Source organism: Lutra lutra, chromosome X (assembly GCF_902655055.1).
Source record: "Lutra lutra chromosome X, mLutLut1.2, whole genome shotgun sequence".
Lineage (NCBI taxonomy): Eukaryota > Metazoa > Chordata > Mammalia > Carnivora > Mustelidae > Lutra > Lutra lutra.
In genome coordinates this window covers 85,398,922-85,415,756 of record NC_062296.1, presented here as the reverse complement: position 1 = coordinate 85,415,756, position 16,835 = coordinate 85,398,922, and the positions used below count along the sequence as shown (strand labels likewise).

Genomic DNA, 16,835 nt, shown 5'->3' with positions numbered 1-16,835 from the left:
CCAGGTGCCCTCATTAATTTTTTTAAAATCACTGTGGATTGCATTAGGAAAAGTTCTGTAAAATTACTCCATTGGAAAGAACAACCTAACCATCTGTATTAAGAATATCTTAAATGTCTTTTCATTGTATTTATTTGAAAACAAGACAAGATAAAGAAGATAAACTTATTTATCAAAAACAAGCCTTACGGGCACCTGGGCAGCTCAGTGGATTAAGCCTCTGCCTTCGGCTCAGATCGTGATCCCAGAGTCCTGGGATCAAGGCCCGCATAGTGCTCTCTGCTCAGCAGGGAGCCTGCTTCCCTTCCCCTCTCTCTGCCTGCCTCTCTGCCTACTTGTGATCTCTGTCAAATAAATAAATAAAATCTTTTAAAAAAAAGCCTTATGAACAGGCATTTTAAATCTTTAACATTGGATTAATGCAGTAATGGAATGAACCTGTGAAATTTTGAAGGCAGAAAAGGTCTAATTTAGTTTAAAATAAAATATGAAGCACCTTAGTGAAATTTATTTTGCTCAGTGTGGTTGTGAAGAAACCATGTGTAAAAAAAAAATAAAAATAAAGAAGTGTATATATTTTTTATAATTCAAACCATGGGAATCATTTTAAAACACTTCCTTAAAAAAATGGATATTATAAACTGTGCTAGCCAATACAGCAGCCACGATTCACATATGATTATTTAAATTTTTAATTAGCTAAAATGAGGTAAAATTTAAAATTGGGTTCCTCTAATTTTTTAAAGATTTTATTTATTTATTTATTTGACAGAGAGTGAGAGAGCACAAGCAACGGGGGTGAGCAGCAGAAGGAGAGAGAGAGAAGCAGGCTCCCTGCTGAGCAGGGAGTCCAACACGGCGCTCCATCCCAGGACCCTGGGATTATGACCCAAGCTGAAGGCAAACCCTTAACTGACCGACACACCCAGGCAGACACATAACCAACTGAGCCCTCCAGGCACCCCCCACATGTGGCTCTCAAGCACTTGAGATGCGGTGATTAAGGAAGTAAATTTAGGTGCGCCTGGGTGGTTCAGTCGGTTATAAGCATCTGCCTGGGCGGCTCAGTCAGTTAAGTGTCTGCCTTTGACTTGGTTACTGATCCCAGGATCCCGAGATGGAGCCCCACCTTGGGCTCCCTGCTCTGCGGGGAGCCTAGTTCTCCCTCCCTCTCTGCCACTCCCTCTGCCTGTGCACTGTACACATGCACATGCTCTCTCTCTCATAAATAAATAAATAAGATCTTAAAAAAAAAAGCCCACATGTGGCTAGCAACTACCATGCTGGGCAGCATAAATTTATAGAGTATTACCAATATAATGGTACTGGACAGCAGTGGTCTAACAAATTATATAAGCAGCCATCATAATAAAGTGAACCATGTAAATCCTGAAAAATTTTTGTAAATATAAAGTTTTTGCTTTTGTAATTTTGTTTCTAATCCAGGGAATATTTCAGATAGCACAAAATACAAATCAAATTTGAAATCTGCATATATACTTTAAAATTTAATCTTGCCTAGAATGTAATTTTACTTTTCTATATTAGCTGTATTACAATAGTGTGTTAAATTATTTGTAAAACTGAATGGTGAAGACAAAGACTAGCTTAGATGAATTAATCTAAATAACTCTGGTCAAAACTCTTTTGCAGTCTATGGAAGATTTTTTGGCTTGAATTATTTATTTTTTAAGACCACTGTAGGCTGCCTGGGTGGCTCAGTGGGTTAAGCCTCTGCCTTTGGCTCAGGTCATGGTCTCAGGGTCCTGGGATCTAGCCCCAAATCGGGCTCTCTGCAGGCAACCTGCTTCTCCGTCTCTCTCTGCCTGCCTCTCTGCCTACTTGTGATTTTTCTGTCAAATAAATAAATAAATCTTTAAAAAAAAAAAAGACCACTGTAGGCATAGCCTAAACATAGAAAGATATGTGTAGAAATACTGTAATTTTATTAACGTAAAGGCAACTAACAACAAATTATTTATTTGGAGAACAGGGTCATAAAAATCGTACCTTACATTTTAATCTTCCTAAAATTAGTTACACTATATTTCACTAACATACTCTAAAAACTGAATTTAATTTTCAAAAAATATATCATTTGAAAAATTGTATCTATTCTACAAATGGACCATATAAGGCCATCCTAAACTACTTTATGAGTCATAAAAATAACAAGACTTGTCAACTTTCACACAAATTACTTGGACCAACTTATTACTTTTTATTGAATTTCTTCTTTGCCTTATCAAAAGACAAAGTTAATTAATGTCCACTAGACAAGAAAATCCATGGGTCATAAGCAAATGTGCATAACTAAAGACTGAACTCTCACAAGGAAAAAAACTGTTTTTTTTGAACAATACCTAAGAATGCAATAAAAGTGAATATAACTGAGAATTGTTCCATACTAAAAGTTGAGATGACATTATCACTAACAAACATTTCTCTTTTCTCTGACAAAATGTTTCTTAAATACAAAACAATGAAATTATACAGTATTTTCTATACCTAAAACATTCAAGAACTTTAAAGTGCTTAAGCTAAATATAAAATCCTACTCATAAGCAAAATGAAATTATTTTTTTCATTTGCCAATATTCCTGCCAATATCCTTCAAGATCACTTTTTTCTAACTGAATTTCTGATCAATATTTTCATTTAAATATGTAAGATTCAAATTTGTATGCGCTTCAACTAGGAGAATCAATCAGAAAAACACAGTAAATATATTAAACCTTTACCCAGACATTTCAGAAACAATAACAAAAAAAAAAAATCAGTGTCTGAACCTGGTCAGATTCTTTTTATTCATAGTGATATATTCTTAAATTTGAACTACTTCAATAGAAACAAAAAGCCTCCTGACATGATTTTCTGTGATGACTCTTAGAAAACTATTGTGATAAAATATTATCAGGAGGTAAATAAAATAATAAAAATATCAGGAGGTAAATAAAAGGATGGTGTTCTTACCAGAAGTAAATAAAAAAACCATAGGTCTCATGCCTGGAAAGTCTGGGTCAAACAAAAGTATATCAATCCTACGAATGCCCTGCTCGTGGATATACAAGAAAGCCAATGCGTGTTTTGGTTATGTGTAAACCGTGTCTCCCTTCTGAAGCAGTGGAGCTTAGACCTCAGATCTGCAGTGATGGTCCACTTGACAAATACTGAATGTCTACAAATTCCCACACCCGACGTCATGGTTTGCCTATCCAACCAACTACGTCTCTCTAGCTCACTACCTATGGGTGTGTCCCTGATGCTCAGATCACACCTATCAGTAAGAGCTAAACATGCTATTCTCATTCTACCTTGAAACAGCAATGAAAACGACCTTTAGGAGTTTACTACCATTCCCTTAATCAGAGGTTCTTATCAGAGTACTGCCCATCACTTCGTTCACAAGATGAAACATTATACATCTTCCGAATGCAATTTTGTCTGCTATGTGGGCAGAGAAAGAACATCAGATATTTCTTCAGTTGTGAATGCAGAACTCCTGCTACAACAAGCTAATTTTGGAATGACAACTTGAGAAACTTACAGGATGATACAACAGTGTTTAAAAAAAAATGTAGGGTGGCTGGCATTCAAGTAGTTGAGTCAGTATCTCTTGGCTCTGACTCTGCTGGAGGAGTTGTTGCGGAAGCCACTACGGTTTAGATGTAGACTTCTTGAGGTCATAGCGAAGACTACGGATGGAGCTATTGATAGCTGTCACACACAACTTCCAGTCGTATCCGGTTTCCGAGAGACTGCAAGTCGGGTAGATGTCTTGAAGAAATTCTGGTGGTAAAACCCGAAAACATAAGTTACTTAGAAAGCACTTCTCAGACGAATGAATTTATTCAACCTCCGTTCTATTGTGGTGACTACAAAACAGTCATTAAAACTTTAATTAAAACTCATGGAGTATAACTATTATTAAATGAGCTGAACAAATCTTTTCATCTAAAAGGATAATAGGAAAAAGCACCATTCTTAAATCACAGTAAAATAACAATATCCCATGACCTTGCCACGTAACCAGAATGGAAGTCCTCTCTGGCCTTCAGTACCCACGTAAACTTTTCTTATTCTTGAATTTATCAAATGTGCATGTTATTCATTGTATCAAGACCTGCTAAGGCTTTGTAACACACAAGAGGCTGCAATGTCTTTTATACTTTGAGAGGCAAGAAGCCGTAACTGCTAAATATTTTAGTACTGCTTGATTTTTTTTTAAAGATTTTATTTATTTATTTGACAGAGAGAGATCACAAGCAGGCTGAGAGGCAGGTAGAGAGAGAGGAGGAAGCAGGCTCCCTGCCAAGCAGAGAACCCGATGCGGGGCTCGATCCCAGGACCCTGAGATCATGACCCGAGCCGAAGGCAGCGGCTTAACCCACTGAGCCACCCAGGCGCCCCTGGTACTGCTTGATTTATCTCCCACGAGAAAGAAGGAGTCTCTCCAACTTGCAGTTAGAGGAAAATGTCTGTAAGGGAAGGCTACAGAGCAACATGGCTCAACGCTTAGAGAAAGTGGGTGGACAGACAAAGGGAAAGGTAGAGAAGAGAGATGGTTTTTTTTTTTTAAGATTTTATTTATTTAATTGACAGACAGAGGTCACAAGTAGGCAGAGAGGCAGGCAGGAGAAGAGAGATGTTTTTAACCAGAGGAGCAGAACTGTCCTCAGATATTTTTTTAGGTGACTTCCAAAGTGCCTTTGAGGCCTTAGGAAAGGATCTGTTGAGCACTACAGGCTGGCATTAGCTGACTACATTAATTTCACTTGTTTTTCTTTTTTTTAATATAATTTTTTATTAACATACAATCTATTATTAGCCGCAGGGGTACAGGTCTGTGAATCGCCAGGTTTACACACTTCACAGCTCTCACCATAGCACATACCTTCCGCAATGTCCATATCCACACACCCCTCTCCCTACCTCCCTTCCCCCAGCAACCCTCAGTTTGTTTTGTGAGATTAAGAGGCTCTTATGGTTTGTCTCCCTCCGGATCCCATCTTGTTCCATTTATTCTTTTCCTACCCCCAAACCCCCCACGTTGCCTCTCAACTTCCTCATATCAGGGATCACTTGTTTTTCAATAAGATTAAAAAGTTGGGAAATCAGGAGAATGTCATGAACACAGCATAGGTCCAAAATTTTTAGCAAGGCAGGTGACAGTTAAAAAGCTTTTATACTCAAAGGACTACTTACTACATCAATGGGTAGCCTAGAAGGAGGATTTCAGTGGTATGTCCCTGGATTCAGTATCAGGGAGTGGTTTTTTATGTTGCCAGACATCTTTTTTTATTTTTTTATTTTTATTTTATTATTTTGCTGCCAGACATTGTTATTAACAATAACTAAGAGACTGGAAGAGAAATACAAGCACCCACAAAGCTCCTAAAGTGGTTAGTGTTTCCCCAAAAGTGTTCTCTGTAATACTATTCACGAAGAAGTTTCCCGGGGAAAAGATCCTGGTTGTGCAAACAAGCAATGCTACACTCCAGAGGTGGTTCCCACTGAAAAATCCCGCAGTAAAGAGACCCGCTGATTCAAAGGTGACAGAATCAGATGCGTGAGGTGGGCATATAAATGAGGAAGGCGGCAATGCAGAAAACAACCGAAGGTCAGCACTATGGAGATCTGGGTGGGCTTCAGAGCTAAAGGCATTCAAAACATGTTTCAAAACAGAGTCAGGTGAAATAGATGTATAGGGTAAGGCCCTGGGGGTGCCCAATCAAGAGCTTCCCTAGCCATTTGACTATAAAAAGCACCTTATTCATGAAGCGCCCATTAACATTCAGGTGTTTTTAAGAAATATTGTTTGGGGGATGCTTGGGTGGCTTAGTCAATGAGTGTCTGCCTTTGGCTCTGGTCATGATCCCAAGGTTCTGAGATCGAGCCCCGCATCAGGCTCCTTGCTCTGGGGGGAACCTGCTTCTCCCTCTGCCTGTTCCCCTTGCTTATGCTCGCCTGCTCGCTCTCGCTCTCTCTCTCTCTCTCTCTCTGACAAATAAATAAAATCTTTAAAAAAAAAAAAGAAACATAGAATGCTGCTCTACACTAACAGTATAAAATGCAAGGGAATAAATATAAAATCCTACACTTATATAAAAAAAAAATACTAACAGTATAAACAGGAATAGCCCAAACAGTAACAACATAAGTACTAGGTAAACATCAGTATATAGAAAAAAAGATCTAGGGGGTCTTAGGTGACCGTAAAATTAAAAATGGCAAGTGCCATTTTAGTCTGCATTAACATTGACATTGGTCTTGGCAATGATTTTTTTTTTTTATTTGACAGACAGAAATCACAAGTAGGCAGAGAGGCAGGCAGAGAGAGAGGAGGAAGCGGGCTCCCTGCTGAGCAGAGAGCCCGATATGGGGCTCGATCCCGGGACCCTGGGATCATGACCTGAGCCGAAGGCAGAGGCTTTAACCCACTGAGCCACCCAGGCGCCCCGGCAATGATTTTTTTTTAATCTGACACCATAAATAAAAACAACAAAAGCAAAAATAAACCAGTGAGACTACATTAAACTAAAAAGCTTCTGCACAGCAAAGGAAGCCATCAACAAAATGAAAAGGCGATCCACTGAATGGGAGAAAATATCTGCAAATCATGTATCTGATGAGGGGTTAATATCCAAAATATAAAAATAACTCATACAACTCAACAGCAAAAAAAACCAACCACATGACTTAAAATATGGGCAAAAGATCTGAATAGATGTTTTCCCTAGGAAGACAGAGAGATGGCCAACAGGTATTTGAAAAGATTCTAAACATCATTAATCATCAGGGAAATGCAAATCCCAACCACAATGAGAGATCACCTCACCCCTGTCAGAATGGCTATTATCAAAAAAACCAAGTGTGGGAGAAGATGTGGAGAAAAGGGAACCCTCGTGCACTGTTGCTGGGAATGTAAACTGGTGTGACCACTATAAAAAAAAAAGTAATGGAAGTTCCTCAACAAATTAAAAATACAACTACCATACAATCCAGCAAGTCCGCCTCTGAGTATTTATCCAAAGAAAACAAAAATACTAACTCTAAAAGATAGAAGCACCCACCCTGATCACTGTAGCATTATCTAGTGCTCGCTTTAGCAGCACATACACTGCAGCATTATCTACATAGCCAAGACATGGAAACAAACTAAGTGTCCAAGTATCCATGATGGATGAATGAATAAAGAAACTGCGGTGTATATACATACACAAATACACACATACACACACACTGGAATATTATTCGGCCATAAAAAAAATAATGAAATCTTGCCCCTTGGGACAACACGGATGGACCCTGAGGACATTACACAAAGTGAAAATAAGCCAGACAGAGAAGGACAGATACCCTATGATTTCACTTACGTGTGGAATCTAAAACAACAACAAGATACAGAGAACAGACAGGTAGTTGCCAGAGGCAGGAGGTAGGGAGAGGAAGAAATGGGTGAAGGGAGTTCAAAAGGTAAAAATAATAATAATAATAAAATGAATACATGTTACAACATGTATACATAGAAAGGAAGGAAGAAGAAAGGGAGAGAGACAGGGAAGGAAAAAGGAAGGAAGAGGAGAAAGAATGACTTGGCAGGATCAATTTGCAGAGACAGCATGTTTACCAAAAAAAAATAAAATTTAAAAATTAAAATTAAAATGGCAAGTATCATTTTAGACTGCATTAACAGCCTAATAGGTAACAGTATTATTGTATTCTGGGTTAACTTGAGAACATCTGAAGTTAGACACTGAATCAGATCATGAAAGATTAGGCAAATATTTCTATGAGGAGTTCCTGAAGGAAATGGAGATATTTACCTGTAAAAGTGTAAGACTTAGTGGGGAAAAGTTGTGAATAACACTTATTTTCTCAAATTCTCATGCTTCCATGTAGAGGGATCTCCAAGTTGAAAAGTTTGGGGAAACTGGGCATGTATGAGCTGATATTTTTATCTCCTCCTGCCAGATTCTAGTGGTTCTCTCTCGCTTGGTTCCGAACTTGAAAGCAGGGAGAGAGGGTGTATTTACTCTCTCTCAATGCTCCAGCAGGAAGTAATAGCTCTCTCTACATACTTGAAGGCCTATCATGTGAAAAGTAATTGGATATACCCTAGTTAGCTCTGGAAGGGATAAGTTGAACAGATGTGTATTACATGCAGGGAAGTAAATTTTAAGTCACTTGGAGGAAAAACCTTCTCATGAATTAGAGCTCCTTTAAAATGTCTTGGGTTGCTGGAGACGAGAGAATATGGTGATGGAGTAGGAGGACCCAAGACTTCTGTCACCCCATGAACACAACTAGACAGCCATCAAATCATCCCAGAAATACCCCCAGAATACCCCAGAAATCAACCTGAAGTCTGACGGAACAAACCCCACAACTGATGGAAGAAAAGAGGCTATGTGGAAGAAGGTAGGAAGTGTGGGGATATGGTTTAGGGGAGAAATGGGTGGCAGGTGCTATGGGGTGGGGGAGCCATGCAGAGGAGAGAGAGAAAGAGAAAGGGAGAAAGAGAGAGAGAGAGAAGCCCACAGGGGAATGATGCACAAGAAGAACAAGACCCGCTCAGTTTCGAGTTCTTGCGATGGGCAGCAGTGATTAAAGCCTGGAGTTTCTTTTTTTTTTTAAGATTTTATTTATTTATTTGACAGAGATCACAAGCAGGCAGAGAGGCAAGCAGAGAGAGAGAGGAGAAAGCAGGCTCCCCAAGGAGCAGAGAGCCTGATGCAGGGCTCAATCCCAGGACCCTGGGATCACGACCCGAGCCGAAGGCAGAGGCTTCAACCCACTGAGCCACCCAGGCGCCCCTAAAGCCTGGAGTTTCAAAGGTCAGTAGGCTTGACTGGGATAGAGCCCAGAGGGCACTGCCCTGCTCCTGCCAAGAAGGCAGGCAAACTCCCGCAGGGTGTGGAAACAGTGATTTGAAGACTGCCTGGTGCACACAGGGAGAAGATGACTCTCTTCTTGGAGCATTGTCCCTGAGAGGCAGCGTTCCCAGAGATGGCCCTCTGGGAACAAAGGAGCTGGCTGGGGCTCCATTTCCCTCCCCGACCCCTCAGCAGAAACACAGAGCCACCTGTGCGAAACAGCAGAGGGAGGACGCTGGCTGCCTACCTTGCTTACACCAAGCCCCACCCCACCCCACTCTGACAGGACTGCCCTTCTCGGTCAAGCTTGCCTCAGTCCCAGCCTGGTGGGCCCCTTCCAAAAAGACCAGAAGAAGTCCCTGCCCACACCGCGTCTCCCTACCAGAGAGTTCTGTGGGCCTTCAGTTCTAATGGAAGTAGCATCAGGTCTCAGTTCACAAGCAGATCATAGCACACCTACTTAAAACTGACCACATTCTGGCCAAAAACCAAACACTGCACCGCAAGCAAGGAGAGCTTCTGCAGATGGACAGAGCAGCCAAAACACAACAGCAGAGTGCATGGGGCATCCAACAGAGACACTCCCTGAATTGCCAGGCCCTGGGCGCAACATAACCTCTTCTTCATAAAGCCGTACTCTCAGAAGCAGGAAACATAACTGGCTTTTCTAACACAGAGAAGAAGACAGAGACTGACAAAATTCCAAGGTGGAGGAATTCATCCCAAATGAAAAAGCAAGATAAGGCCACGGCCAGACATCTAAGTTAGAGAGATCTAAGTAACACGCCTGATGGAGAATTTAAAGCAACAATCATAAGGCTACTCACTGGACTAGAGGAAAGAATGGACAGCGTCAGGGAGACCCTTACCACAGAGATAAAAGTTAAAAAAAGAATCAGTCAGAAATGAAGAATGCAATAAAGGAAATTGGAAACAGGCTTGATACACTGAACTGTAGGCTGGAAGAAGTGACAAAGACAAGAAAGGATCAGAGAAAATCTCCAGAAACAATAACAAAATGAGTAAGACAATGGCACTGAATACATATCTATCAGTAATCACTCTGAACATAAATGTACTAAATGCTCCAATCTAAAGACATAAGGCGTCAGAACGGATAAATAAACAAGACCCATGTCTATGCTGCCTGCAAGAGACTCATTTAGACCTAAAAAACCTGCAGATTGAAAGTGAGGGGATGGAGAAACATGTATCACCCAAATGGACATTAAAAAAAACCAGAGTAGCAATAGTACATCAGACAAACTAGATTTTTAAACCAAAGACTAATAAGAGATGAGGAAGGGCACTATTTCACAACAAAGGGCACAATCCAACAATTGTCAATACTTATGCAGCCAACATGGGAGCACCAAAATATATAAAACAATAACAAACATAAAGGAACTCATTGATAATAATACAATAATAATAGGGGACTTTAACATCCCACTTATATCAATGGGACAGATCATTTAAGCAGAAAATCAACAAGGAAACAATGGCTTTGAGTGACACGCTGGACCAGATAGACATAACAGATCTACTCAGAACATCCCATCTTAAAGCAGCAGAACACACATTCTTTTCAAGTGCACACGGAACATTCTCCAGAATAGATCACATATTAGATCACAAATCAGGCCTTAACAAACACAAAAATACTGAGAGCATACCATGCACATTTTCTTTTTTTTTAAAGATTTATTTATTTATTTATTTGACAGAGATCACAAGCAGGCAGAGAGGCAGGCAGAGAGAGAGGAAGGGAAGCAGGCTCCCTGCCGAGCAGAGAGCCCCATGTGGGGCTCGATCCCAGTGTCCTGGGATCATGACCCAAGCCGAAGGCAGAGGCCCTAACCCACTGAACCACCCAGGTGCCCCCCATGCACATTTTCTAACCACAATGCTATGAAACTAGAAGTCGACCACAAGAAAAATCTATAAAGACCATAAATACATGGAGGATAAAAAAACATGCTTCTAAATAATGAATGGGTCAACCAGGAACTCAAAGAAGAAATTAAAAAATACACGGAAACAAATGAAAATGAAAACACAATTGTCCAAAACTTCTGGAATGCAGCAAAAGCAGTTTTAAGAGGTAAGTTTACAGCAAGACAGGCCTACCTCAAGAAGCAAGGAAAGTCTCCAATATGCAACCTAATCTTACACCTAAAGGAAATAGAAAAAGAACAAACAAAGCCTAAAGCCAACATAAGGAAGGAAATAATAATTAGAGCATAAATAAATGATATAGAAACTAAAAAAAAAAAAAAGAGAACAGATCAATGAAGTCAGGAGCTGATTCTTTGAAAAAAGTAATAAAATTGATAAACCTCTAGCCAGACTTAACAAAAAGGAAAGAGAAATGACCCAAATAAATAAAACCACAAATCAGAGACAAGAAATAACAACCAACATCACAGAAATATAAACTACCATAAAAGAATATTTTTTAAAAAACATTCCAAAAAATTAGACAACCTGGAAGAAATGGATAAATTCATAGAAACATATAAACTACCAAAACCAAAACAAGGAGAAATAGAAAACTTGAACAGCCTGATAACCAGCAAAAAGAAAAAAAAAATAACCAGTAATAAAAAATTCTCCCAATAAACAAAAATCCAGGACCGGATGACATCACAGGTCAATGCTACCACATATTTAAAGAGTTAATACCTATTCTTCTCCAACTATTCCAAAAAATAGAAAAGGAAGGGAAACTTCCAAATTCTATGAGACCAACATTACCTGATACCAAAAGCAGATAAAGACTCCACTAAAAAAGAGAACTACAGGCCAATATTCCCAATGAAACTGGATGCAAAAATTCTCAATAAAGTACGAGCAAACTGAATCCAACAGTACATTAAAAGACTCAATCACCTCAGTCAAGTGGGATTTATTCCTGTGTCGCAAGGGTGGTTCAATATTCCCAAATCAATCAACATGATATGCCATATTAATAAACGAAAGAATAAGAACCATATGACCATTTCAAAAGATGCAGAAAAAGCTTTTGACAGATAAGTTTATTTATTTTTTTAGTAATTTCTATACCCAATGTGGGGTTTGAACTCACAACCCCAAGATTAAGAGTTGCATGCTCTTCCAACTGAAGTCAGCCAGGCACCCCTCACCACTATTATTTAACACAGTACTGGAAGTCCCAGCCACAACAACTGGACAATAAAAAGAAATAAAAGGCATCCAAATCAGCAAGGAGGAAGTAAAACTTTCACTATTTCCCGATGACATGATACTCTATATAGAAAACCCAAAAGATTCCAGCAAAAAATTGCTAGAACTGATAACACGAATCCAGTAAAGTTGCAGAATACAAAATCAACGTGCAGAAATCTGTTGTACTGCTATACACCAATAATGAAACAGCAGAAAGAGAAGTCAATCCCACTTACAACTGCACCAAAAACTCTACGATACCTGGGAATAAACCTAACCAAAGAGGTGAAAGACTTGTACTCTGAAAATTATAAAACACTGATGAAAGAAACTAAAGATGACACAAACACATGGAAGGATATTCCATGCTCTTGGCTCAGAAGAACAAATATTGTTAAAATGTCTATACCGCCCAAAGCAATCTACACATTTAATGTAATCCCTATCAAAATACCAACAGCATTGGGGCACCTGGGTGGCTCAGTGGGTTAAAGCCTCTGCCTTCAGCTCAGGTCATGATCTCAGGGACCTGGGATTGAGCCCCACGTCGGGCTCTCTGCTCAGCAGGGAGCCTGCTTCCTCCTCTCTCTCACTCTGCCTGCTTCTCTGCCTACTTGTGATCTCTGTCTGTCAAATAAATAAATTCTCTTTTAAAAAAATAGCATTTTTCACAGAGCTAGAACAAACAATCCTAAAATTAGTAGGGAACCACAAAAAGAATCCAAATAGCCAAAATAAACTTGAAAAAGAAAAGCAAACCTGAAAGCATCACAATTCTGTACTTCAAGTTATATTATAAAGCTCTAGTGATCAAAACAGTATGGTACTGGCACAAAAATAGACACATAGCTCTATAGAACAGAAGAGAAAACCCAGAAATAAACCCACAATTATATGGTTAAATCATCTTCACCAAAGGAGGAAAGAATATGCAATGGGAAAAAGAAAGTCTCTTCAACAAATGGTGTTGGGAAAACTGGACAAACTACATGCAAAAGAATGAAAGGGGGCCACTTTCTTATACCATACACAAAAATAAATTCAAATGGAAGAAAGACCTAAATGTGAGACATGAAACCATAAAAATCCTAAAGAACACAGGTAGTAACCTCTTCAACATCAGCCACAGTAATATTTTTCTAGACATGTCTCCTGAGGCAAGGGAAACACAAGCAAAAATAAACTATTGGGACTTCATTAAGATAAAAAGCTTCTGCACAGCAGAGGAAACAATCAAACAAAACTAAAAGGCAACCTATGGAATGGGAGAAGATATTTGCAAATGACATATCTGATTAAAGGGTTAGAATCCAAAATATATAAATAATTTATAAAACTCAACACCCAAAAAATTGAGTAATCCAATTAAAAAATGAACAGAAGACATGAGTAGCCATTTCTGCAAAGAAGACATCCAGATGGCCAACAGACACATGAAAAGATACTCAATGCCACTCATCATCAGGGAAATGCAAATCAAAACTACAATGAGGTGTCACTTCACACCTATCAAAAAGGCTAAAATCAACAACACAAGAAATAACAGGTGCAGGCAAGGATGAGGAGAAAGAAGAACCCTCCTCCACCATTGGTGGGCATGCAAATTCATTCAGCCACCCTGGAAGACAACATGGAGTTTCCTCAAAAATTTTTGAAATAAGTCAAGCAGAGAGAGTTAATTATCATACGGTTTCACTTATTTGTGGAGCATAAGAAATAACACAGAGGACATGGGGAGATGGAAAGGAGAAGGGAGTTGAGGGAAATTGGAAGGGGAGGTGAACCATGAGAGACTATGGACTCTGAAAAACAACCTGAGGGTTTTGAAGGGGCGGGGGGTGGGAGGTTGGGTGAGCCAGGTGGTGGGTATTATGGAGGGCACGTATTGCATGGGGCACTGGGTGTGGTGCATAAACAATGAATTCTGTTACACTGAAAAGAAACTAAATTTTTAAAAAAAGTTAAAAATAGAACTACGCTATGATCCAGCAACTGTCCTACTGAATATTTTCCCGAAGAATATAAAAAGACTAATTCAAAGGGATACATGCCCCCCAATGTTCACAGCAGCATTATCTACAACAGCCAAATTATGAAACCAGCACACATGTCCATCAACTGATGAACTGGTAAAGAAGAGGTGGTATATATATGTACATTGGAATATTACTCAGCTATAAAAAGAATAAAACGTGGGGTGCCTGGGTGGCTCAGAGGGTTGAGCCACTGTATTTGGCTTGGGTCATGATCTCAGGGTCTTGGGATCGAGCCCCACATTGGGCTCTCTGCTCAGCGGGGAGCCTGCTTCCTCCTCTTTCTGCCTGTTTCTCTGCTTACATGTGATCTCTCTCTCTCTCAGTGTCAAATAAATAAAATCTTTTTAAAAAGAAGAAGAAGAACAAGAAAACCTTGCAATTTGCAAGGACATGAAAAGACTTAGGAAGTATTATGCTAAGCAAAATAAGTCAGTCCAAGAAAGACGAATTCTACTCATATGTGGAATGTAATAAACAAAAAAAAAATGAACAGATGGAAAGAGAGAGAGAGGCAAACAAAGAAACAGACTCTTAACTATAGAGCACAGAGATGATTACCAGAGGGGAGGTGGGTAGGTAGGGGATGGGTGAGACAGGTGATGGGGATGAAGGAGGGCACTTGTTCTGATGACCTCCAGGTGATGTACGGAAGTGTCAAATCACTACATTGTACACCTGAAACTAATATTACACTCTATTTTAACCACAATTTAAATAAAAACTTAAATAAATACAAACAAAATTTTTAAAAATGTACTGGATTGCCATCAGTAGAAGTGTTCGAGCTGAGGGGAGGCAACTATGTCAAAGCTGAGATCAAATTCCTGCTCTGGGGGAAAGGTTGTCTTGGAGGATGTGTAACGTTCTTCCTATCGCTAAGACCTTACAGTTCTGTGATACGCAGAAATGGGTGGGAGAGCATAGGAGTAAGGTTGTGCACTAATTGCAAATTTGCCACCCACTAACTGTCTCCATGTAAAGCACTCTCTAAAGACCCCTTAAGCGATACTGAACGCTCATCAGAGAGCATCAAACAACAGTTTCTTCGTAAAATCAATACCTTTGGCTAGCAGACATATTTACTTTTGATTACTAATTTCCAGAAGAGTGCCCCCAAATAATAAAATCTCAGAATAAAAAATTATATCAGAATAGAAGAATAAACTACTTTATTTAGTCAGTGGGATACCAATCAGCAGTTAAAATCCATGAGCAAGATCTCAAAAACATAATGTTGAGTGATAAAAATTTGCAAATGGGGGGCGCCTGGGTGGCTCAGTGGGTTAAAGCCCCTGCCTTCCCCTCCCAGGGTCCTGGGATCGAGCCCTGCATCAGGCTCTCTGCTCAGCGGGAAGCCTGCTTCCCCTTCTCTCTCTGCCTGCCTCTCTGCCTACTTGTGATCTCTCTCTCTCTCTCTGTCAAATAAATAAAATCTTTTAAAAAAAATAAATAAATAAAATAAAATCTATAAAATAAAATTTTCAAAAGGATACATACTATATATCCCCATTTATGTACATTAAAACAATTATAGAATGATAATATATATTATTTATAGATCTATCAATATAGGTAGCAAAAGCATAAAATATGTATGGGAATGATTCATCTAACTCTAAGATTATGGTTACTTTTGGGGAGAAAGACAGGGGAAAGAGTTGGTGAGATGAGTTTTAAGTATATCAGTAATGCCTTATTATTTAAAAAAATAACCTGTAGCACAAAAAGCAAAGCATCTACATCTGTACTGGGCTGACAGGTCCTTATTATACTACTATATCATTTTCTGTACATTTTTGTGTGTTTTAAATTATACTGAACCAATAGTTCTAAAGAAATTACACTGGAGACTATAAGGTCCAGTCCTTCTATGAGTGCAGAAATCTCTGGTCACTTGGCCTTTGTTCTGACTCTTCATTCTCCAAGTTCATTTTATCCCTATATTAAAGTAAAATATGTTTTTTGGTCAGATTCCCCTCCTTGGGCCTGGCTCTGCCCACACCCCTAGGACAATGATGATGATTCTCTTGCATTCCCTCTGCTGAAATAATTCACAGGAGTCTTACGGCAAATTGGTTAAAATATGCCTCATGTGGATAGTATGTCAAACTCATACTGAATATTTTTTACTCCAAAAGACATCTTCTCAGCTAGTAATATAATTCAATAAGGGATAAAACAAAATGAAATGCATAGAATAATATCTTTAGTCCACTTTTGAGGAACTAATATATTCCAGATATTTAAAGAACTATAAAAGTCACCTCTTTCCCCTCACTTAAAAAAATGTTTTGGGGCGCCTGAGTGGCTCAGTGGGTTAAAGCCTCTGTCTTCAGCTCAGGTCATGATCTCAGGGTCCTGTGATCGAGCCCTGCATCGGGCTCTCTGCTCGGTGGGGAGCCTGCTTCTCCCTCTCTCTCTCTCTGCCTGCCTCTCTGCCTACTTGTGATCTCTCTGTCAAATAAATAAATAAATAAATAAATCTTTTAAAAAAATAATTTAAAAAAATTTTTTAAAAATGTTTTTAGAAAAAAAATGTTTTTAGTGCTCCTGGGTGGCTCAGTGGATTAAAGCTTCTGCCTTCGGCTCGGGTCATGATCCCAGGGTCCTGGGATCAAGCCCCACATCAGGCTCTCTGCTCAGTGGGGAGCCTGCTTCCCCCAACCCCTGCTTGCCTCTCTGCCTACTTGTGATCTCTGTCTGTCAAAACAAAAAATGATTTAATTAGAATGGG

At 39.3% G+C, this 16,835-nt stretch overlaps 1 protein-coding gene across 1 annotated transcript in view; it reads right to left on the bottom strand.

The window, feature by feature from the left end:
- Positions 1-2,940: 2,940 nt before the first annotated feature.
- Positions 2,941-16,835, bottom strand: part of BEND2 (BEN domain containing 2) — a 63,656-nt gene continuing 49,761 nt past the window's right edge. Inside the window, exon 22 of the mRNA XM_047715142.1 lies at positions 2,941-3,789. Coding sequence (XP_047571098.1) covers positions 3,656-3,789 — 134 coding nt within the window. The 3' untranslated portion in view covers positions 2,941-3,655. The remainder of the gene's footprint in view (positions 3,790-16,835) is intronic.